General features: G+C 46.6%; 1 protein-coding gene across 3 annotated transcripts; it reads right to left on the minus strand.

The window, feature by feature from the left end:
• Window positions 1–137: 137 nt before the first annotated feature.
• On the minus strand, window positions 138–22,200 carry LOC137606945 (tenascin-like). Of its 3 annotated transcripts, XM_068332298.1 has the most exons (20): window positions 22,121–22,200; window positions 21,807–22,023; window positions 18,890–19,292; window positions 18,229–18,286; window positions 17,129–17,347; window positions 15,982–16,977; window positions 13,682–13,797; window positions 9,919–10,072; window positions 8,962–9,231; window positions 4,713–7,952; window positions 2,980–3,102; window positions 2,752–2,895; window positions 2,125–2,394; window positions 1,893–2,044; window positions 1,669–1,801; window positions 1,433–1,584; window positions 1,206–1,302; window positions 694–849; window positions 451–614; window positions 153–301 (listed from the first exon to the last, which is right to left on the minus strand). In XM_068332298.1, exons 3-20 carry the CDS (start codon window positions 19,019–19,021, stop codon window positions 188–190), a joined length of 6,690 nt encoding a protein of 2,229 aa, XP_068188399.1. In that variant the 5' UTR covers window positions 19,022–19,292; window positions 21,807–22,023; window positions 22,121–22,200; the 3' UTR covers window positions 153–187. The 3 variants fall into 3 exon arrangements, with proteins under 3 accessions (XP_068188400.1, XP_068188399.1, XP_068188397.1); XM_068332296.1 differs by lacking the exon at window positions 22,121–22,200 and having other exon boundaries at window positions 21,807–22,115; XM_068332299.1 differs by lacking the exons at window positions 4,713–7,952; window positions 22,121–22,200 and having other exon boundaries at window positions 138–301; window positions 21,807–21,994.
• Between the last annotated feature and the right edge of the window lie 1,042 nt (window positions 22,201–23,242).

A 23,242-nucleotide genomic window follows, 5' to 3' on the forward strand; every position in this document is an offset into this window, starting at 1 on the left:
AAACCGACGACGAGGATCGATTAAAGGTCAGCCGAACGTCTGTTTAAACATCGCTTCGCTGCGAAGGAGATAAATGCTGTACAACCTGTGTGTGTGTGTGTGTGTGTGTGTGTGTGTGTGTGTGTGTGTGTGTGTGTGTGTGTGTGTGTGTGTGTGTGTGTGTGTGTGTGTGTGTGTGTGTAGCAGTTCATTGTCTTCTCTCTCTTCCTCTGCTGGGGGGCCTGAAGGCTGCCGGTCTCATCTTCATCTCGGTGAAGGGGATGGAGAACTCTTTCCCTTTCCAGGTGGTCCAGATCACACCCTGACACACACACACACACACACACACACACACACACACACACACACACACAAACACACACACACACACACACACACACACACACACACACACACATTACAGCACACCGAACCGTCTATAACCTGACCGTCCCGGCTGGGCGGGGTCACCTGGTGCTTGACGGCGATGCCGTAGAGGCCGTTGAGGTTGGCCTCGTGACAGTTCTTGTACCACCAGCCCCCCCGGTAGGACATGGCGCAGCGCGTGATGAACGGCGTGGGGTCGCGGTCTTTGGTGGAGAACACCCGGTTGCTATGGTAACTGAGAGAATCCCCTGAAAAACCCAAGAAGGTGGTTCAGAAACCGACTTCCTGGTTGTCCCCAGTGCTTCCTGTGTGGGGGGGGGGACTCACCCGCCGTGCCGCTGTAGCCCCCCACCGTCAGCCGGTAGTTCCTCCTCCCCACCTCGAAGCGGGCGTACTTGGCGAATGCCGACTCGTCGGCGTCGCGCAGGTCGACCCTCAGACTCATCTTGGTGGCGGTGGTCAGGTTGTGGAGGACGTCCAGGCCTGGGGGGGAAGGGGGACAGGAAACGCATCATTTGACCTGGATTTGACCCTGTGATGTCATCAGCTAGCCCCGCCTCCAAAGTCAAAGCGAAGTGGAAGGAAGTTTAACTGATAAGCTAAAATAACATCAGACCCAGACAGGAAGTGGACGGGAAGTAGACAGACCGTGGACAGGAAGTGGAAGGACATTTTAACAGATAAGCTAAAATAATGCCGGACCCGGACAGGAAGTGGAAGGGAAATTGACAGGAAGTGGAAGGAAGTTTAACAGATAAGCTAAATAACGCTAGATCTGGACAGGAAGTGGACAGGAAATAGACAGAACGTGGACAGGAAGTGGACAGGAAGTGACCCACCAAGCCAGAACTCTCCGCTCAGGTCCCCAAACCCTTTCACGTAGTCCTTCCAGCCTCTGAAGAAGTTCACCGAGCCGTCCTTCCTTCTCTGGAACACCTGCAGACACACACGCAGACACACACACACACACACACACACACACACACACACACACACACACACACACACACGGGTTCTAAACGGGAACACCTGACTCCGACCTGAGGAACACGCGGTCGCTGCGTACCGTCCAGCCTCCTCCGTCCGTCTCCATGTCGCAGTAGACCCTGACAGGGGCCCCGGGGCCCCCCAGGGGGAAGAGCTCCGCCTCGCCCGACGTCCGGACGCCGTTCAGCAGCTCCTGGGAGCAGTCAGTGGGGAAGGGGAACCTCAGGGAGCCTGCAGAACGGGACAGGGGGGAGGACTTCAGCGCTGACTGGCTCCGTCGTCATGACAACGGTGCGACCTGTGAGCGGCTGCTACCGGTGGTGAACTCGGTGGAGGTGGGGGCCCAGGATTGGTCGCCTCCCTCCGCCTGTAGCTGCACCGCGTACTTGGACCCGGGGCGAAGCCTGGGCAGGTTGTAGTCCGTTACCGAGGAGTCCAGAACTACTTCCTGTGGAGGGGGATGGGGGGGACAAGGCGGAGTCTGTCATGTATGGCCACGCCCACCTTTACACGCACCCAAACTCAAAGCGTCTTCTCACCTCCACTTCCTGGCCTTCGATCCCGTAGCTCAGCCGGTAGCCGCCCGCGGGATTGGAAGGTGGTTTCCATGACAACCGGGCAGAACGGGGGCCCACGTCGGTGGCCCGGAGGTCACGCGGCCCGTCACCGCCGCCGTCCCCCCCACCGGAGCCTGGAGAGCAGACGGAGACAGGGTGGGCTTTGATGTGAAGGTGGTGGCGGTGGCGGCGTATGCGCCGGCTGGGCTCTGACCTCCGGCGGTGGTGAAGCTGGTGCTGGTGGGGGGGCTCTCCTGGCCCCCCAGCTGGCTGCTGACGGTGACGGTGTAGGTGGTGGACTCCTCCAGATCGCTGAGCTGCTGCTCGGCTGAATTCCCAGAAACGGTGACCCTGACCTCCGACCCCGACCCGGAGCCGTAGACGATAGCGTACTCATCCACGGCGGCTAACGCCGGTCGCCATAGCAACAACGCCGCGGAGTCGGTGACGTTCAGGACCCGCAGGTCGGTGGGCCGGTCCGGCACTGAGAGACGAGTAAAAACCGCCGACTTATTACAGACGTTTCTGCAGACTTTATTTCCCATCAGCGCCGGCGTTCACCCGGAGTAACCCCTGTTTCTAAGCAACGCAGATCACCAGACGGATCCAGGATCAGACTGCTCTGACGAAACTTACTCAGATTACTTCCAGATCCGATCCGCCTTCATCCGACTGAGGAAGACGAGTTTCCTGACTTACGTGTAGACACGCGTATCGTCTGCGTACGCGAGTTTCAGCTCATTTGTTTCATGTTATGGGAATAAAAACCTACATTTCTGCTTTATGTTTATAACTTTTCAAACACTCGACAGGTAAAATCGGTGAAAACGGAAACGCTCACGCGTCTTGACGAAGTCGGTGATTGGATCGCTCTCGTCCAACCCCAGCACGGAGATGACGCTGATCTCGTAGGTGGAGCCAGGCGTGAGGTGTGACAGGGCGAGGGAGGAGTCGCTCGACTTCGCCGAAACCGACACCGGCTCGCCTACAGAGACAAAGAAAATGAACTATTGGAACTATTTCGGTTGTCTTTCAGATGTTTTATAGAAACCTGGTTCCCAGCGCTCACCCTCGTCGGTGTGGGTGTAGGTGACCTTGAAGCTGCTGACGGGACTCTTCGGTTTGGTCCACGACACCGTCACGGCGTTGTCGGTCACCTGACTGAACACGATGTTGGTGGGAGGCTCCGGGCCTGCGTGACGCCAAGAACACCACGAGAGACGAGAATGAAAACAGGAGAACCGAGGAAAGAAAGGAGAAAATATGAGGAAACTGAAAAGATGAGAAAATGGAATGAAAGAAAAGAATTAGGATTTTCTTTAAATTCCAAGAAAATAAAGTTGAGGAAAGAGAAGAGAAAAAATAGTCACCGAAAGGATGCTAATGGTGACCTTTATTTTTATCCATCCACACATTTACTATTAGTGCTCCGATGAGTTTGTGTATATATGTACAGTGCAAACATATATACAGTATAAAACCATATACAGACACATGATGGGACCTGGACAGCAGTGAAAGAGACGATGGTGACATTAAAAGTTAGCCGGTCGCTCAAACCTGAAAATGAAAGCGTGACAAGAGTGAACACAACAGAGAAGAAAAAGGTGGGTGATTTTAAATGACGACAAAAACATTCACATATTAATTCTACGCAGTCGGAAGAGCTGAAAGTGATGATTCACGTTTGAAGTGTTAGATCATGTTATAGATGTCAGGAATTTTACCCGCAAATTTAGAATAAAACTCAAGAAGTCCGGGCTTCACCTTCCAAATTTGACAAAGAAGTCTGGAGGTTCTAGAGCAGGCATGGGCAAACTACGGCCCTGGGGCCAGATGCGGCCCGTTCGGCTATGTAATCTGGCCCACCAAACCTATTTAAATTATATAATTACTCTTTAAGAAATAAATACAGCTTAAAAATAATTCCTATTAAAGACCAAGACCTTCTATATAACAGTTTTTACGTGTCATTTGTATTTGTACATACAAGACATTCTCGAAAAGTGAAAAAGTTTGCCCACCCCTGTTCTGGATTGACTGTTGATGGACTGCTGTACTAACGTGTTGTTTTAACGTTATAAAATGTCCAACTCTTAAACTTTTGTTGGTCCAAAGGAATCAAACGTGAGCGCCTTGGATGTAGACGGTGTCAGACTGAACGTAGAGACCAGCCCCGGTCTTACCCTGGTTTTGGGGGAGAGGTGAGGGGGTGTCGGTGAAGATGGCCGCTAGCTTACCCTGAATGAGAGAAGACCAGAGTGGTGGTGAGTGAATGCTACTATTGCTTCAGCTCAGTGAGAAATGGTCTTCCTGAAAAGTTCTTCTTTTTTGCTGCAGTCCCAGTGGTCATTTATGTAATCTATTAATTATTACTGCGCATGACAACACTTCACATTATCCCACGGTTGTTGAAAGTTGATGGACAAGACGAATGTGACATGAAGACAAAACACAACAGCTGACATTTCAAACATCAAGTTTCACTGAAAATGAACACGACAGGTTAAGTCATCACCAACACGACAGTTGTGTGAGGGAAAAATACGCGGGCCAAAACTGTAATTCTCAAACTTACAGTTATCAAGAGTGCTGAAGAACTTGAGCCCTTGACATGAACATGGAGAAAGCTTTTAGTGGGTGAGCACAAATGTTCCACTCATTCACAAGTCAGGTGTGAACAACGAACGTTTGTTTAAATGAGAAAAATGGTGAAGATGTGAAGATATAAGGGTTTGACAGTAATGTGGCAGCATTGTACAGTACTTATAGATGTGGTTCTACTGTCACAATGGCTTGTACCTGTACTGATGACAAACTTGTGCAGTCTGGACAAAGGGCCGGGACCCCTCCCAAGTAAAGTCACTGTGTACTCAGTCTGAGGAGGCAAATTCCCTGAACCAGGACGACCTTCTTGAAAGGTTTTGTCACTTCCTGTTGACCGTCTGGTTGTCGCGCTGCTTTCAATACTTGGAACTTGTGTAAAGAGACTTTCGTGTACTTTATTTCCATCTCCGGGCTTTCTATTAACTGATTTTGTTGCTTTGGTTGGTTGACGTTCTCCATTGGGATGTCCTTTCTCTGAATCCTCTCGTTCTTCTTCACGACCTTTATTTCCTGCCCTCTGTTTCGACCATTCATCTTTTCTAGGGTCTTGATTTGTCACAAAGTTTTTGTTCATCTCTTCCGGTGAATCCCGTGTGCCGATAAACCCATCTGAGGTTGGGTTTGTCGCTACCGCCTGGACCAGAGGTTCCCTACGGACTCCGGAAGAAGGAATGACTGATCTTGTCAGGGGTTTGGAGGAAGTCCGTCTTGTCTGTTGAGTTTTACTATCAAACAACCTTCTTGCAGTATCATTTGATTTTGTATCCCCCCTCAACCCACTTGCACGGACGTATTGCCTAATTGGGGTACTTCTTGATGAGGGATGTCTTTTTGGAAGTGTGGCTGGTTTGGGGAATCTGAGTCTTGGATCAGATGGAGTTTGTTGTATAGTTGGTCTACCTCGACTTGGAGCACCAATGTTCTCAGGGTTATTTATCTCTTCATGGACGTTCAAGTCAGAGTTGGAATCTCGGTGTTTAACTTCTTCTTCCTTAGACTTGTCAGTTTGAACCCTGTCTTTTACTTCTAATTCGTTGATCTGTTGTGTCAAGTTAGGGTGCTGTTGAATTTGCACTCTTTGGGTAGGTGTGGGGGTGTGCTGCTCCCCTGATTGCTTACCTGGGATTTCAGTGGCAGTATCTTTTCCTGCATAGGTATTTTGACTTCCAACAATGCTGCCCGGGTCTATATCTAGCCTTCTGATTGGGAAAGGCTTAAGCATGTGACCTCTATGTGGAGGCAATCTTGGGTTTACATGGGTTTTGTTTGGGAAACGTAGACCATACAATTGTGGCCGACGAAAATAACCAACTTTAGTGTTTGGTCGATGGGAGGAAGGACCTTTAGTTTCTTTAAGGGTTTGACTGAACTCGGTGGACAGTCTCCCGGTAACAATGTCTTCAGTCTTCTCTATTACTTCCCCAGCACCTTCGGTTGGTTTGGATCCTTTATAAACTGGATGAGACGAGGATGTAGGTAATTCAGTGGAAGTTATCCTCTCTTTCCCTTTTGCTGATGTGTAGTTTAAAGGTTTAGGTGGGGGAGGCAACCGCCTCAAGTATGGATGAGTTCGGTTCAGAAAAGGTCCCGAGTTTGGAAGTGGACGACGCAGGAATCCCCTCTTTAAAGGATCATAGTAAACTGGGAATTGTCCTCTTTTCAATGGCATCTTTTTCTCATTTTGTTCAATCTCAGGGGATGCAGATATCTTTGTCTCATCTTTGTAACCACTCATATTCCTTATTGGTAAACCTGTATCAACTGAGGACGGTTCTTCGGAAACAGATGATGATGGTGAAGACAACGATTCCCTTGTGGACGTGTGTCTGGTCTTTGTCTCATATCCATGGATGAAGTTCAATGGAGGAGAGGAATGGAGAGGAGTTCTCATTCTGAAATGAGTTTTGTTCCGAAGAAGTCCAAAGTTTAGACGTGGGTGACGCACAAGCCCAGATTGTGCAGAAGTGGATGCACGTCTGGTTTCCGTCTCTCTTCTATGGGTGAGGTTACGACGAGGAGGCAACTGGAGAGGAGTTCTCAAATTTAGATCGGTTTTGTTCCAAAACAATCCAAATTTAGCATTGGGGTATCGCGGATATCCAGACTTTGCAGGTATCCGGCGGAAAGGAGGAATGGCGCCATTCTTTACAGGTGGTAGTTTTACGTCTACAGGTGATGCCGCATCAGCCCTGTTTAAGAGGTTAACATTTTGTCGATTGCCACCAACTGCAGCTGATTCAGTTGAGCTGGAATGGGACGATGGTGGAAGAGAAGGTGACAATGACGGCTGTGACGTTGGTGATGATGTCGAAGGTGCTGCTATCGATGAGGTTAATGGTGCAACAAAGGATGTTCCTGATACTGACGGCATCGCCGTTGAAATAAATGGAACACGTGAGGATAAGGTTGGTGAAGATGACGTCTGCGCGGATGAGGTTGATGAGGATGAGGAAACCGGCTTCAGGCGCTTCATTATCTGCTTTGTCACTCTTTCCAAATCAACAGGGTGGATTGATTTTGGGGGCAACTGAACAGAGAAGGTTGTGATGTTCAGCTTGTCGTAAGTGTTTAACAGGAGTTTATGTAAAGGGTCTGGTGAATAGTCAAGGTCCGCCTCTGCAGACGAGGGTTTAACTTGAGCGGTACCATCTGTTTCAGAGGATTCTTGATGTGTCCTTCCAACCAGCACTGTTCCATCTCCTCTGCGTCCACTGCCTCGATCCTTATGGGGTAATCTGATGTGCGTCACTTTAATTTTGTTCATACATTTCTTCTCTTGGCTTTTAACGGACGAAACTGGCTGCACAGACACTGCCGTTGTGTCATCTCCATGGCTTGCCATGCCAACATCTGGTCGCTCTGTGGAGCCAACAGCAACAGTTGGTTCCTCCAGGCTATGTTGTCTGTTTGCATCTGAATCGGTCCCAGACGTTACAGCTGTGTCCCTTCTCTCGCTACCCAATGCCTCCACGTTTCTCACAGTCAAAGTTATTGTCCTGTTTCCGATGGTGATGACACGCGGGTTGGGTTTGCTCATTGTTGGCACCATTTTCTTCTTCTTCTTCTCAATCATTGTTGACTTTTTCAGTGGGGATGGGCCAGTGTTTCGAGCTCCAGGCGTCACTCTTGTTGTATTGAACCGAAAAGGGCCGAGGACATTTGGCTTCTTGGAAAAGAGTTTTGGCCTGGTTCCATTTCTTACCAATGCACTGCTGACCAGATGTTTAGTTCTTGCAGTCACAGCGGCTGCAGAATCTTTACTGGGCCCATCAGTACCTCCAACTTTTACAGAGTTAGCATCGCTACCATCCTCCGTCCTTTCCAGTTGGGTTGGGACCTCAGGCACTGGATCAGAGTCTTTAACAACCACTTGTTCAGGTGCTAATGTGACCTGCATGGTGAAAGCTTCCGTGGTAACCACCGGTAATGTCTTCCCTAAAGACGTGAAAGGAGTGAGTGTTTGGATTCAAAGTTAAGGTCAACATTTAGCCGCTGTTCACAATCCGGCAAAAATTGCGTCTAACAGAGAAAGAAAAAGAGGATTTAATAATCGGCAAGACTCTTTTCAGGACACCTAATTTGCAGAAGTTTGTCAGTTACCGATGAAGTAACAGCGCCCCCTATTTGGAACCTGCAAGAAAACTGATTAACAATTCAGGCCGGACAGAGGACTTCAGCAGGCTGGGTGTCACTGTTGAGAAAAATACTGAATTAAGGACAACAGAGTCAGTTAGAGAATAATCTCCTGGAGGTTGGGTTCCTATGAGTTAAACTTTCATTTTCCCACACATAGTTGGAGCATGTTATCACCAGATTACCAGACAGGAAACATTTGGCTAGCTTACATTTAGCACGAGATCGAAGCATCCATCACTGCAGCTCGTGCAGCACATTCTATTTATTGTTTCATCTTCTAAATTTCTCTTTGTCATTGGCAGAACTCCTGAAAACCTGCTCTCACTCATTTATTCGATGAATAATGTTCCTGTTTGTTTAGCATTTACATTTACTGAAAGGGTGAAAAGTCAGAAATGTTAAAAAAAACGTTTTAAAACCAAATAAAAATGTTTGAAAAATCCTTTTGAAACAAGTTGAACCCTCCGTAACCGTTAGCCATAGCACAATAAACGATGTTTGACACACCAATGTTGGTGTATTTTCCTTTAGAACTTTATGGAATCTCAGACTCCAGAGGTTCCAAACTTATAGGAAAAGGATGAAATCATTATTTTATACTTTTCATATTCACCCAAAATCTCAAAGAGAACTCAAACAATGCCTTCATCTGTGTTCTAGAACCTAAAATTAGCCCCACTATCAAATAATTAATGGGGAAGACCTAAAACTAAAAAGGGGAATTTATGTCACGACCAACACTTTGTCACATTCAGGCCATAATCCGAGCTAAACTAAACTGAACGCACCTCAGGGGTTCCGTACTCACCGGGTGTGACCTGCGTGGTTGTGGGTTCGCTTCGACTCGAGCCTTTCTCCGCCACGAGTGTGATGTCATACAGACGCCCCGGCTCCAGCTGCTGGATGTGGGCAGAACTTTGCCCTGCCGGGACGGTCATTTCTTGGCTCCTCCCGGTTCCGTCGTTGGGCGTGACCGTCAAACGGTACCTGTCGATCTCCCCCTGAGACTCCACCCATTGGACCACAGCAGATGTGGTGGTCATCTTGGCCACTTGGAGGTTGGTGGGACCAGAGAGGACTGAAGATGAAGAGCATAAATCTCTGTTACTCTACCTGGAAGCGACTGTGGGATAGAGTCCAAAAGGCAAAGTAGGTCCATAAACATCCACTCACAGTTTCTCAGCTTTAGATTTACCTTGGCTCGGCGCATTTCCTCGTCTTTGGCCAAACTGTTGCTGCCACATGTGACATCGCTCTTCAGAAGGGCAGCGAGAGGCTAATGTTTAAACGCTCGTTGCCAGTTTGGCAAATCGAGCTGCTCGGGTCGGGCGACGCGACGGTCAGAAGCTCCGTTTCATAATCAGTACAGACCGAAACCCGCCTTCAGAAGGCACTGAAACGTTTATGCATTACTGTCAACTGTAATATATTCAGGATTCCAGCATCTGCCATGGGAATGAAAGAGAACTTTCCAAAGCAAATACTGAAGCAGTAAAACAGTAAAACCTGGAGATACGAGGTATTTGAGGTACGAGTCGTGCTTCAGGATAGCACCGCTAGCTGGCGGATGGATACAACATCAAATGGGGCCGTATCTTGTTCTTTACCAAGCGTTGGCAGATGGTTAAAAACATCAGCTGAGACCGTATCTCGTTCTTTCCTAGGTCTTGACCGATGGATACAACATCAATTTTTGCCAAAGCTAATGTCAGAATGACACGTCTGACGTGTTCAAGGAGAGGAAGTGACATCACAGAGTGCTTACGGGTCATGAATTCCGTCGAGCTCTCGGCCCCCTTCTGGCCGTCGACCTCTCCGGCGATGCTGACGCGGTACTCCTGACCCGAGGCCAGGCCCGTCTGGGTGAAGCCGGTCAGGCCGCCGTCCAGCTGAGCCGTGATCTGCTGGTCACCCTCCTTCTGTTTTCAGACACAAACGAGACACGAAAAGTTAAACCACATTTACTTCTTGCTGCCGTTTACAGCAGATAGATCGGCGTCGACTCTCAAACACACATGTGGACAATCTAGACCCAAAGTACGAGGATTAGAGGAGCAGGATCTCCAATCCGGCTGATACGTATCTCAAACAAGGATCTTTTCGTAAAGCGGAAGATTCTTGGGTCTTTAATTATTTCCATGTTGTTACAGAAGCTCTTACATCAGTTATGATTCCGTTTATCTGCTGGAAGCCCTCAAATCTCCCTTAATTGAGAAGCCGAGGCTCACCCAACCATGACTCTACTGGGACTACCAACCGGGCCGACCTCTGCCTGGACTTTCTGATGAACGGATACGGTGTCGGAAACTAAATGGACCACAGCTGGTTGCCATGCTGGTCACCGTGTTGACTCCCCCGGCGACAGAGCCCCACAAGTCGTCCCAGATCAGCGTCCGCGCCGCACAATTCTTTCATCGCATTCCATATGGATGAGGGTGACATCATGAAAACGGAGGCTCCAATAAAATCACGCTAAGCCTTAAAGTCAGTTGAGGCTCAGTGACGTCTCCGCTGGGACCTCGGGGACGATGATGTTCCCTCCGAACACGAGGAGGTCCAGCTGGGCCACGGAGCGACCATCGGCCCCAACGCCACTGATGGAAATTAAAGCGAACATCTCTGCAGAAGGTTTTCTTCAACGACGGCGTCTCTGTGTCAGAAGCAGGACAGGAAAACGTGGCGGAGACCCAACAGGGTGTTTGTAATGTCGTCTTATCCACGGTGATGCCATGGAACGTTCTTCCCCGACTATTATATCAACCGAACGAGGACAGGACAGATGGTTCTGGGTGATTCTTAATGATGTCAGAGGTCAAACACGTTTCAAATCACACATTTATAATCAGACATGTTCACAGAAACACAACAGACACGCCGTACAAACACACGCTACAGGCCAAAGTGGAAATTATAAACGTCTTAAGTGGCAGCGTTACGACACGTGTTGGTGGATGGATACAACATCAATGAGACCGCATCTCGTTCTTTACATGTTGGCGGGTGGATTCAAACATCAGTGAGACCGCATCATGTTCTTTACATGTTGGTGGATGGATACGACATCAGTGAGACCGCATCTCGTTCTTTACATGTTGGTGGATGGGTACAACATCAGTGAGACTGCATCTCGTTCTTTACGTGTTGGTGGGTGGATACAACATCAGTGAGGCCGCATCTCGTTCTTTACATGTTGGTGGGTGGATACGACATCAGTGAGACCACATCTTGTTCTTTACATGTTGGCGGATTGATACGACATCGGTGGGACCGCACCTCGTTCTTTCCCGCGTGTTGGTGAATGGCTACAACATCCGCATCTGAGAGACCACGTCTCGTTCTTTACGAGATAAAATATTTATTTCTATCATTTAGGAAGTTTGGGGCTCTTTTTTACCAGACTGGAACAGATTGAAATGGTTTTCGTTAGTTTAATTCCAGCCACTCAGGGTACAATTTCCAGCTTTTAGATATTTTATAACTTTATTAATCGACTCTGACGGACAAAAACAGAGCAGCGCCGCTGAGTCAGCATCACGTGGGGCTCTGACAGCGTTCTGGATTTGAGTCTCCTCTGATCTGATCCGTTCAGGCCTCGGACGAGGTCGCCGGCGGTCCCGCGTGACGCCCAGTAGCGTCCGGCCCCTGATTCAGCGCTAACCGAACCCGGGTGGGCGTCGACCCCACGCAGGCGCGTCGCGGGGCGCGAACAGCCCCGTCTCTGTTGGTCCGTCCGTCTCTCCGCTGCTGTGTGGGTCACAGCTGTGGGCCGGCGCTGATGTCATCCGTCTGGCAGTCGCCGTGTTTTTGACAGTGTTTACGTGTTTCTGTGACAACAAGCATCCCACATCTGCATCTTCTCCTCCCCGCCTCCGAGCACGACTCTGCTGTTTTGATTCTGACCCCCACCCCCCCACCCCCGACTTTCATCTCGTCTTTTGTCTGTCGCTTCCTTCAGATTCAGGCTTACGGGTGTGTGATTTACAACAACTCAAAAAAAATATCCTCTGGAAGCCGATCCCTGATCTGGGATTCGGTGTTCGCATGTCGGATGTGGAAGGAGCGTTGCCGCGGTAACCGGATGGCTTTCATCTTCAATTAAAGACAACAAATAGACACGACGGGCAGTGAGGTCGCCGTCTGGGATGAAGAGTGTTCTGTGGTTACCAGAGATGTCCCCCCCACCACACACACACACACACACACACACACACACACACACACACACAGACATTGTTTATTTACAGATTATGGGTTTTAACATGTGGGAGGAGCCTGATTTGTTATCCAATCAGAACACACCTGATGACGTCACCACGGAGACATGCCGTTCCGTTTCATTGTGTGAACGACGGGACGAGAAGATCGGCATGAATGTGTGTGTGTGTGTGTGTGTGTGTGTTACACTTTTGACTCCGATGTTGAAGCTTCGGAGCCATGAATACCAACACAATTAGTCATGTTCCACTTCTAACGTCTGATTGGTCACACATGTCTGAGGAGGACGAGTCGCTGGTCTTAATTAATCATATTTTTAGTGCAATTTTGCTTTTATTTATTTATTTTTACAGTGCATTGTGTTCTGTATCCTGTGTGTTTAAACTAGAGAGGAAAGTGTGAAAATGTTAATGCTAAATGTTAATTAACTAAATGTAACTCAATGTAACATAAATGTAACTACTCCTTAATAAATAATAAATAACTCTGAATTTATTATTTATTTATAAGTTACAAACAGTACAGTTACACAGAAAAAAAATGTTTGTCTGTTATAATATAAATAATTTTAATTTGTCAGGTTATTAAACCCACAGAACTCCATCAATCAAGGATCAAACTATCAATCAATAAAGAAAAATAACATCAGACACAAGTTAGGACGTTAACTTTGTTTGCTTGATTACTGCATTGTGGGAAATGTAGTTTTTGTTCAAAGCATACTTTTGACCTATTTATTTTTAGACACTCTGACCTTTTATGCTCTCAAGGGCCACATAAAATGATGTGGAGGGCCACATGTGGCCCCCGGGCCTTGAGTTTGACACTCGTGGTGTAAAGCGTGTATCGATGGCTTTTACAGCACTAAAACATCTAAATAATTATAAAATAAAGCTGGATAATTTGCGTGTTTCCACTAAGGGGTTATTTTTAGGGCAGGATTCAGAATGCATTTTAACCCAAAGGTCAAAGGTCAAGCTGAAGCTTGTCTGTGTTTTTGAGACACAAATCAGACAGAAATCTCTTCAACCAGTGTGTGGCGCTGTCGCCTCACAGCAAGAAGGTGATGACGTCATCATGATGACGTCATCATGATGCCGTCATCATGATGACGTCACCTTAATTCAATCAGGTTCACGCACATACAAGTCTTTCCACCTCAAGGTCTGGAACCATCAGTAACTGATCACAGCAGCGGGGCGTCCGCTTACTTTTGGCAAGCAACTGTTTACCGAATTGACATTTCAGTTTTAAACGTCCTAAACTGTTAAAACAGGAAACGCGCAGACGTGACGGAGGCCCGGCGGCGGTACCTGGCTGGTGAAGGTGATGTGGTAGGTGTCGTACTGGACGGGAGGCGGGGTCCACACCACAGTGGCGCCGGTTTCCGTGACGTCCCGAACGCTCAGCTGAGAGACGCCGGACATGACTGGAGACACAGACGAGACAACATGTCAGATAAAACAGTTTGTTTCGTCGTCACGGCGCCGACAAACCCAATCAAATAAACATGAAACCAGTTCTGGAAGGATTTCAGACACGACGCAGATCTCTGGGGTTTTATTTACAGACGTGAGACAAATAAACAAAATATTGAATTACCAAACAACGCCAGACTTTTTAGGAGTTTGGTTCGGAGAAGAAGAAGAAAAAAGACTCGTAGCTATCAAAATGATAACAACCCCTAAAATTGCCGTGATACTAAAAGCATGAAAATTAAATGTATTTACAGTTTTATTTCCTGTTTTTATTTCTTTTAAGCATTTTGTATGAAATGTGCTCTATAAATAAATTTAATTTGATTTCATTAATATTACTGCTGGATTAATTTTTAAAGCTTTAGACTGTAAAATAAATAACAATATTATTATTATTATTATTATTAGTAGTAGTAGTAGTAGTAGTAATAATATTAATAATAATAATAATGGAAACCTCCCTTATTATTATTATTATTATAACAATAATAATACTAATATTAAAAATGAAAATAATGTGGCATCCAGACACAAATATCTGTTTTTTCACACATCAGAGGTGATTTAAAAGATTCTGACGGATCGAACCACTTTTTGAAAACCTGGAGACCAGAAAGAGTCCAGTCTCAGCTTGTAACCATGGAAACAAAAACAAAAAAGGAAGTTCAAGCTTCAGATGTTTGTTTGAATTAAGATTATAAATGAAGATAAAAACAGGTGGATAAAAAATAAGTGTCCTCTCACCCCCACCCCCTCCTGTGGAATGGGACCCCCCCCCATCAGTGGTTGCTTCCATTTGGTGAAACACTTAACACCCACAAGTGTGTTTGATGCGTTTCATCCTGGAGCGGCGCAGGAAGTAGTTCCACACCTGTCGGAGGGACTTTTATGGTTCCTTTAATGAAACAGTTCCTCAGACTCAAACCAGCTCTGGATGACACACCAGCGTTGCCTAGCAACGACGACAACAAAAACAATGTGAGGAGACAACATGAGTCGCCGTGCAAATGCCAATATTAAAAAAAAGAAAAGAAACAAGTGTGTGTCGGGAAGAATCGATCCTGAGCAGCAGGAATGAGGTCATGTTTATTCTCCTGTGTGTGACCCATTAAGTTGTTATAAATATATTAAAATAAAGCATCTGGGATACGCAAGAGCACAGAGCAGCCAGAGTTTCTCCATGATGTCAGGAAACACGCAAGAAAACTCAGTCGTGTACAAAAACATCAGAACATCCTGATGTGGAGGAAAAGCAGCAGACCGGCTGATGGTGCATCCATCCATCAGCCGGGAAAGACCGAGATACACTCTGATGTTGTATCCATCCACCAACATGTAGTAAAGAACGAGATACGCCCTGATGTATCCACCCACCAACACCTGGGAAAGAGTTATGCGCTGATGTATCCAACCACCAACACGCTGTAAAGAACATGATACATTCTGATGTATCATCAATCAACATGCGGTAAACAACGAGACACACTCCGATGTATACATCCAACAGCATGCGGTAAAGAACGAGATACACTGTGATGTATCCGTCCATCAACATCTGGGAAAAAACGAGATACGCTCTGATGTATCCATCCACCAACATGTGGTAAAGAATGAGATTCGGTCTCACTGATGTTGTATCCATCCATCAACATGTGGTAAAGAACGAGATACACTCTGATGTACACACCCAACAGCATGTGGTAAAGAACGAGATACACTCTGATGTATTTTTCCACCGACATGTGGTAAAGAACGAGATGCACCCTGAAGTATCCGTCCATCAACACCCGGTAAAGAACGAGATACACTCTGGTGTATACGCCCAACAGCATGTGGTAAAGAACGAGATACACTCTGATGTATCCACCAACATTAGGTAAAGAACGACATACGCTCTGATGTATCCATCCACCAACACGTGGTAAAGAATGAGATGTGGTCTCAGCTGATGTTGTATCCATCCACCAACTATCGGATTTTGCTAAAATTTTGCTCAAATTATCTCAAATAATTTGTACGCCGATCAGATCGTGTATCCGGGTTATTCCGTACATTGTTGTCCAAAGTTCGTACCAACTTTATTTACACCTTAAAGCCAAAACGCACCACTTTTCTGTCTCTTCTGTTTTACTCACCGGTATCACAGTTGGGTCCGGTCATTCCCTTCTCGCACTGGCTGCAGTCGGGTCCCGTGAAGCCCCGCCTACAGACACACCTCCCTTTGATGCATCGTCCCTTCATGTTGCAGTTCTTGGGACAGGCTTTGTACGAGCAGTCCGGCCCAGAAGCCCCCACGTCGCATGCGCACCTCCCGTTCATGCACCTCCCGCGGTTGCTGCAATTTTTGGGGCAAGCTTTTTCCGAGCAGTCCGCACCGGTGAATCCGTTCCTACAGACGCACCGCCCATCGACACAGCGCCCCCTGCTGTTACAGTTCTCAGGACAGGAAGTCTCAGAGCAGTCCTCACCGGTGAAGCTACTGTCACACACACACTTGCCGTTTAGACACTTCCCTCGGTTGTTGCAGTCGTTGGGGCAAGTTCTTCTTGAGCAGTCGGGGCCGCTGAATCCATCCTCACAAACACACGCTCCGTTTAAACAGCGCCCCCTGCTGTTGCAGTTCCCAGGACAGGCCACCTCGGAGCAGTCCTCACCGGTGAAGCCACTGTCACACACACACTTGCCGTTCACACACTTCCCTCGGTTGTTGCAGCCATCAGGACAGGCCTTCATTGAGCAATCAGGTGCAGCGAATCCGGGGCTGCACACACACTCTCCGTCCACACAGCGCCCCCTGCTGTTGCAGTTCCCTGGACACGTTTTATCCGAGCAGGTGGGACCAGCGAAGCCGCCGTCGCACAAGCATCTACCCTTTACGCACTTCCCCCGATTGTTGCACTTGCTCGGACAGTCTCTCTGCGAGCAGTCGGGACCCGTGAAACCAGGATCGCACACACACCGCCCCGTCACACACTTTCCGTTATCGTTGCAGTTTCCTGGACAGTCGGACCGGCTGCAGTCCGGTCCGCTGAAGCCGGTAAAGCAGACGCATTTGCCCTCCAGGCAGCGACCCTGATCGCTGCACTCGTTGGGGCAGTCGTGGACTTCTGGTGTGATGGAGCAACCCGCACCTGAATCCACAGGGAGGAAGGACGGGTTAGCACCAAAATGTGAGGAAAGTCAGGCAGGATTTTTCTGTTTTAGTCATTCTTTAACTCTGTTTTGGTGGAGGCCGGCCCCAGGTATCCCTACTGGATCCCGATTGAGGGTATCTTGAAGTACCTTTGCTCTCCTTGGAGGTGCAGCAGCCTCCATCAGCTCCTCCACATTTCTCCCTGAGGGCAGAAACCTCCCTCTCTATTCTCTCCAGGCGATCTTTCAGGGCAGCAAAGTCCGTCTCACAACCGCAAGAACCTGATCCCGAACCCGAACCCGACGGAACCAGGTTGATCTTATGGGTCAGGACCAGAGGAGAACCGGGAATCAGGTTGATTTCCTTCCCTGAGAAACACAGAGAGGAGCCGGATGTTCAGGAATATGATGGAGGAAATTAGGCAATTAGGATGAAATGAAAAAAAAAATTAGAATTTAAACTTTAGACATTGAATCATTAAACTTGTATTAAAATATGTTATAATATTCAAATGATATATGAAAACAGGACTTTTTAAAATGTATTTTGAGTACATTTTAGTGATAATACACACATACTTGTGTCACATGTTTAGTTAAAGGAGTAGTTTTACACCTAGAGGGCGCTAAATCAATGGGAGTGAATGGACATGAATTATTTTCCTTCATTTATAGATTTAGGGTCAATATATGTTCGAAATAAAACGACATTAAACAAATGTTTTGTTTTTTTCTTATAATGAGGTAGATTTTAACCACAAGGATTTACGACGGTTTGCGCCTCGATATCTTTCCTCAAAGTCGTCCAGACTCTCAAAAAATATTTAGAAAAAAAGTTCATCTAAAAAAAGTTCATATCTAAAGAAATAAAAGGACGAAATTTGGTGATAAAATGTAAATCTTAAATGTAAATCTTAAAAGCAGAAAGATTAAAGGGCAGATATAAATTAAGGGAATTTATCATCATTTAAAGTAACAAAAAAATATTTAGTGGATTTATAGTTATTCTATTCTTACTATTATATCTATAACTTGATTAAAAAGTTATTTAAAAATCCACATAAACGTCTAAATTCATTTCGGAATGTATCACGTACCCGGACGACTGTCGCAAATCTCGACTACTGGAATATTTCTGGAATTAATAAATTAAATGGAAGATTCTAGATACGTCATTTACTGATAGTTATTTAAGAGTTAAAATAATGATGGTAAAACTTATACATAAATTTAAATAAGTACTCCCTCACCTCCGTGGCTGGCGTCAGAGGCGTCCCCCTGCGTGGCGCAGCCCTCTGAGATCACCACCTGGAACGAGGACGATGACATCATTGGTCCTATTGTGTCATAATTCTGATTTATTTACGAACTGCTAAAGATTCCAAACTCATCTGCTGTCTAATACCAAAAAATACCAGAAAGATCAGGACATGTTCCAGTATAACCCTTTGTTCCAGTAACGTCCACGCAGGAGGCTGAACTGGTCCAGTAGGGGTCAGCTTCCTCCCAGGTAGAACTGAACCAGCGCCTCACTGGTTACAGGTTTATCTTTAATAATTATGCATTCTTGCATTCGACACGCTGAAGAACATTAATGGAGGTCAAAAAATATTCAACTAATGTGATCAGCTCATCATCAGCTCAACTCTGGGATGAAAGTGATGGAATTAAATTGGTTAATCTAATAATTTCTGCCTTTAGATTGAGGAAACATCCATGAATTATATTTTTGTTGTTTGTGAAGAGCAGGTTTGGTGTGTTTGTCGTCCCTCCAGGGAAATAATTCAGTCATTGGATCCTTTGATGGATGTTTTCCTGATTTAATCTGGTGTTAATCCATAATTCTATAATATTAACAGACATTTCTTTTCTCCTGATGGTAGAACCCAACAGTTTTACCCAAACCCCCACCTTGATGGAGTCCTGGTCCTCCCTCGGTGCCCTCTGACCTCTGACCTGTACCTCCTGTGAGGTCGGGGGGGTCAGGGTTGCAGGAGCAGCCAGGAGAAGGGAGACGAGGAGGGACGGGATGAAGAGCAGCATGGCTGGGGTCGGACCAGGAAACTTCTTCCTTCGGAGGTTTAGGAAAAAAGATTTGAGGGAGAGATGCTGGAGCACTCAGGAAACCCGAGCCGGCCGGAGCGTTTTGATTGGTCGAGGTGAACCTGACCAATTTCCAGAAGCGTTTTTAAGTCCTCTTTAAAAGATGAACAGATTAGCAGCTCTTAGCGGGTCAAAGCGTGTCGGATTCTGTCGCTTCGCTTCAGTCAGACCCTTCAGACGTGATGGAAGTTGTTCTCTGGGGATTTTCCCCCTGGAATGAAGACAGAAACACAATAAAATTAACTTTTTCCAACTCCATGTTGGGGACAATTAGCAGAAATGTGGCGATTAGCTGTTTACGACTATACGGAGTAGAGAGTCGCCCAATAAACCCCAATGGAAAGAGTCAAATATGTGGTCGTGGGTCAAGTTTCTGGACTCAGACTGAATGCTGATCATTTATCAATCAACTTTAACTGGTTTTTCGTCTCAAACTGATCCTTGTGTCTGATTGGTTTCGGATTTTCCTTTCCGTTTCCAGAAACGAAACAGATTTGGGGACGCGACTCTTTGGCTCTATCGTTGGGTGTTTCTCCAGGACGGTTGAGGATGAAGCCATAAAACTGCATCCAGATCGTGGGCGGACTCAGGAACTGTTCACCCTCTTGTGAACGTTACGTCATGAGCGTCTTCCTGTGAAGTAAGGTTGGGTTTGGCTGTGGAAGAAACCATCCAACGCTGGACCGGATCCACATCATCAATAATTGATGGATTATTGGGGACCTGAGGATGAGTGGAGCTGAACTCCTCCGGTTACTCCTGTTCCTTATCGGTGCCATAAAAAGTACGATGATGTTCACAAACAAACCAAGAAGAAATTGAACCTTTTGTGCAGAAATGCAGAATATAATATTCCATAATAATCTGTCGGGTGATACTGAGATCAGTCAATCTAAATGGACTGGTTTCCAGCAGGAAGACGTTTCCTGAGGCTCCATGAACAATCTAATCACCGCGTCTCCCCCAGGGAGGATTCAAAATAAAGCTGGTTAATACTTTTACTGCGTGTCGTCCGTCCGCTTGAATGTAGAAACCAGCTGCTGAGAGCTCCCAGCGCCGGGCTGAACCCAGAGGGTCATATGATCCAGACCCCTGATGGAGACGGAACCAGATTAGCATAATCCAAAGACTCTTCTGTTCTCATTCTCTTATATAATACAACGGTTTATCCTCAATCGTAAACACTAAAGGAGGGGAAACAGGTGGATTCAGGTAAACCAGGTGTCGGAGGAACCAAGAACACCCGTCAAAACCAAACGACCAATTTATACCTATCAGGTAGGGTTCATCTTCTGGGAACCATGAACGTCTGTTTGAAACATCTCCGTCTGTTCGATGGTGACAAAATAACACCGAATAACTAAAAACTAGCTAGCTGAAATGCGACAGGCTCACTGAAGCCATAAGGGTTCATCCTCAAGGGATCAAGAACCAACTGCTGTAAAGAAGAACCCCCAAACGCTCCAGAAGAAGAGAGATCATTTTTTTCACATTTTCTAAAACAGAAGAAGCTTCTAAGCTAAAAGTGTTAGCATGCGCCCTTTTGGAGAATTCCCATTGATCTAAGCTCCTCTGTTAGCGTAGAAGCTACGGCAAAAAACACAAATACAAACTAGTTTATTGAAGGTTTTCGGAGACTTGACGCCTTTTTCACTATTATTGTGTGTTTTTAACGACCCCCCCATCTGGACTGGACCTCCACTGGTGGGTGAACTGCTCCTTTAAATGAACCCGAGAGCGCTAACAAATAGCTCGTAAATTCCCGCCGGCGGCGGCGGCTGCAGCTGATGATGCTGGTGGGACGAGACCACCGGGGGGCGCCGAAGAGAACCCGACCACAAACACTCCCGTGTCACTTCCTCTCGCTGCTGCTTCTCATCTTTCAGTCCAACGTTGTTGTTTTTTTCCTCCAGAAGCCAAAATGAACTCCTGAGAGCGGCGCTCAAACACCGACTGGGCGCTCGGTAAAAACACTTCACTGCGAATCGATCAGGAGGAGAGAGAGGAGGTTTACGCCTTTATCTTCTACTCACCCTTTACATTACCCATAATGCAACTCTGCATAAGTCTGACTGTAAATCCTCTGTTGTGTTCTGCTGTGAGCAACCGTTAGCCTCCAGGATGAGGCTCCACACCGACAAACCTCCAGGTTCTCCACTCAGGTGGCGCCACCTGAGTGTAGAACCTGGATAAAGCATTGAGCTTTACTGGGGGGGTTGAGGTGCAACTGCATCAGAAGAAACCACCTGATGCAGGTGATGCTGCACAGTTTACTTCCTGTTTTTGGTTAAATGATCAGCAAACGAGAAAAAAAATCAACTAAATGAACGTAAAAATGAGGAAGATACACAAAAAAAAATTAAAAGATATGAAGTCATCATAGATCCGTGCACCCAGAGATAATATTTAGGTTTAAAAGTCTGAATTTTTTCATTTAAATCCTCATTAAATAAACAGAAGAGTGAAAACATGGTGGAATATTATTTTAAATATCATTAAATTAAAGGAATTATCAGGTTTTAAGGTGAGAAATACAACAAAAAGAATCTTCAACCTAAAATTAGAAACAAAATCAGTTGATTTCATTTTAAATCTTAATGCAATATGAATTTAAAAATCTAGATTATCGATTATTTCAAAATGCATTCAATAATTTTCAGTTATATTAAAGTCAAAATGAGGGAACAAAGTGAGAAATGTCATCATCTGGAGAGTTCTTTCTGACCTGCTGAGCGCTGTGGCGACTCTCCCTCTCTCTCTGAAGCCCTCATTGAGCGGCCGACAGGTCCTGAATGACGGGGGATGGACGGGGAGCGAGGGAAAAAAGGAAAAGAGGGACAGGGAGAGGGAGGAGGGCAGTAAAATTTTCTCATACTTGAAGAATTTTCCTCCCTCTCTCTCTGATGTAACTCCGGAGCTCCGGTCCCTCCTGGGTGGAGGATCTGGATGGAAAACATCACATTTTTTTACATGTTTTTAGTCAAACGTGGGGCCTAAAATCTTTCATGTGTTCATTTCCGTCCCTGCCCCCCCCCCTACTTTTGTGGTCTCCATGGCGATGGAGCGGTCCGGTTCTGTCTCTGGTTCCTCTTGATGCTAACAAACCTGTTCTCCATTGGATGTCAGTGAAGCAGCTCCAAGTTGTGATGTCACACAATAGCAGTTCAGTCTGATCAACAGGCCTCCATCACGGGGCGGCGGCGGTGGGCGGGGCGGCGGCGGCGGCGGTGGGCGGGGCGGTGGCGGCGGTGGTGGGCGGGGCCGCTGCAGGAAGTCGAACAAACTCTGGTTTGCATGAAGTTTGTTTGATCTTGAAGACAAAACACAGAGCTGGTCTGAGCATCAGGGCAAAATGAATCGAGTACATACTGAAGCTGAAGATGAAGATGAAGCTGAAGCTGAGCGACCCCACGACCCAGGACCTGGAGCAGGTGGGGTCAAAGGTCAGCCAATTTGACCTCGATCCACGTCCGGAAACCCATCAGGCTGGATCTCGCTGAGGCTCGTCGGTGGTTCCTGTAATCGCCCTTTTTATTTTTTAGATAATACATTTTTAAAAAATTGTTAAAATTGTTTTTCAAACAAAATTTATTTATTTATTTTTGAATAAAAAAATTAAAATGAAAACACGTCAGGCTGGATCTCGCTGAGGCTCGCCGGTGGTTCCTGTCGGGGGCGAGAATTCAACAGGTTAAAGCCGTCTGTTCATCTCAGAGAGGGGTCAAAGGTCGGGGAACAAGGGGGCGGGGCCAGACAGGAGTCTAATGCTTCAGGTGAGCCAGGGGATCGATTACAGGCTGTGGGAACCAATCAGGTGTTCCCACGTTTTGACTTAAAGGCTCGTGAAGTCAGACAGACGGATTTCCAGCCGGGAAATGAGATCAGAAGAATCTGATTAAAAGATTTATTGATCCGATCAAAGGAAGAGTTCATGAGCTTCAGATGTGAGAGAATGAGTGGAGCCGTCAGCCAATCAGGTTCATGGACCGTCTGGCTTTACAGGTTTGACCTCTGGCTGACCTCTGGACCGCCTTTTGTCTGTTTTTTACAGAAGAATTTCTCATCTGCTCTGAAGACTGAATGATTATTTGTGTCCTGATGTGTTTTGGGGGTCAATCCGGGGTCAAAGGTCAGTCGTCTTTACCATCAGGTTTACTGCCT

The sequence above is a fragment of the Antennarius striatus genome, chromosome 14, assembly GCF_040054535.1.
Source record: "Antennarius striatus isolate MH-2024 chromosome 14, ASM4005453v1, whole genome shotgun sequence".
In the NCBI taxonomy this organism is placed as follows: Eukaryota; Metazoa; Chordata; class Actinopteri; order Lophiiformes; family Antennariidae; genus Antennarius; species Antennarius striatus.

Coding starts and splice junctions, on each gene's coding strand:
- LOC137606945 (XM_068332298.1), bottom strand. CDS start 19,021: ATGCTGCTCTTCATCCCGTCCCTCCTCGTCTCCCTTCTCCTGGCTGCT. Junction 17,348..18,228: donor CTCTGACGCCAGCCACGGAG/GTGAGGGAGTAC, acceptor TGTGTTTCTCAG/GGAAGGAAATCAACCTGATT. Junction 9,232..9,918: donor CTCGACGGAATTCATGACCC/GTAAGCACTCTG, acceptor CTTCATCTTCAG/TCCTCTCTGGTCCCACCAAC.